This window comes from Penaeus monodon, chromosome 32 (genome assembly GCF_015228065.2).
Source record: "Penaeus monodon isolate SGIC_2016 chromosome 32, NSTDA_Pmon_1, whole genome shotgun sequence".
NCBI classification, from domain to species: Eukaryota; Metazoa; Arthropoda; class Malacostraca; order Decapoda; family Penaeidae; genus Penaeus; species Penaeus monodon.
The window spans coordinates 18,647,890-18,648,095 of record NC_051417.1 but is presented as its reverse complement, the minus strand read 5'-3'; the positions used below and the strand labels follow the sequence as shown (position 1 = coordinate 18,648,095).

The following is a 206-nucleotide window of genomic DNA, read 5'->3' as shown; positions in this document are numbered from 1 at the left end:
GAAGCGTGTCAGCCTCACCGTATATGAACGAGAAGACCAGCAGCTCGCAGAGGCAGTTGAGTGTGGCGGTGAAGGAAGACACATACCAGTCGACGAGGGTCAGCCAGTATATCCCCGCCTGTCGGAAGGGAAGGAGGGGGAGAATTCGGCGGTGAGATTTATTATAGTTTTGGGGTGATTTGTGGTTGCGAAATATGCGTCCCTTT

General features: G+C 52.9%; 1 protein-coding gene across 2 annotated transcripts in view; it reads right to left on the bottom strand.

Annotated features, from left to right (window-relative positions):
- LOC119593709 (sodium- and chloride-dependent glycine transporter 2-like) overlaps nt 1–206 on the bottom strand; it is a 32,059-nt gene that overhangs the window by 2,566 nt on the left and 29,287 nt on the right. For both annotated transcript variants that reach the window (XM_037942678.1, XM_037942679.1), the window contains exon 11: nt 19–118. In XM_037942678.1, the coding sequence (XP_037798606.1) occupies nt 19–118 (100 nt within the window). The remainder of the gene's footprint in view (nt 1–18; nt 119–206) is intronic.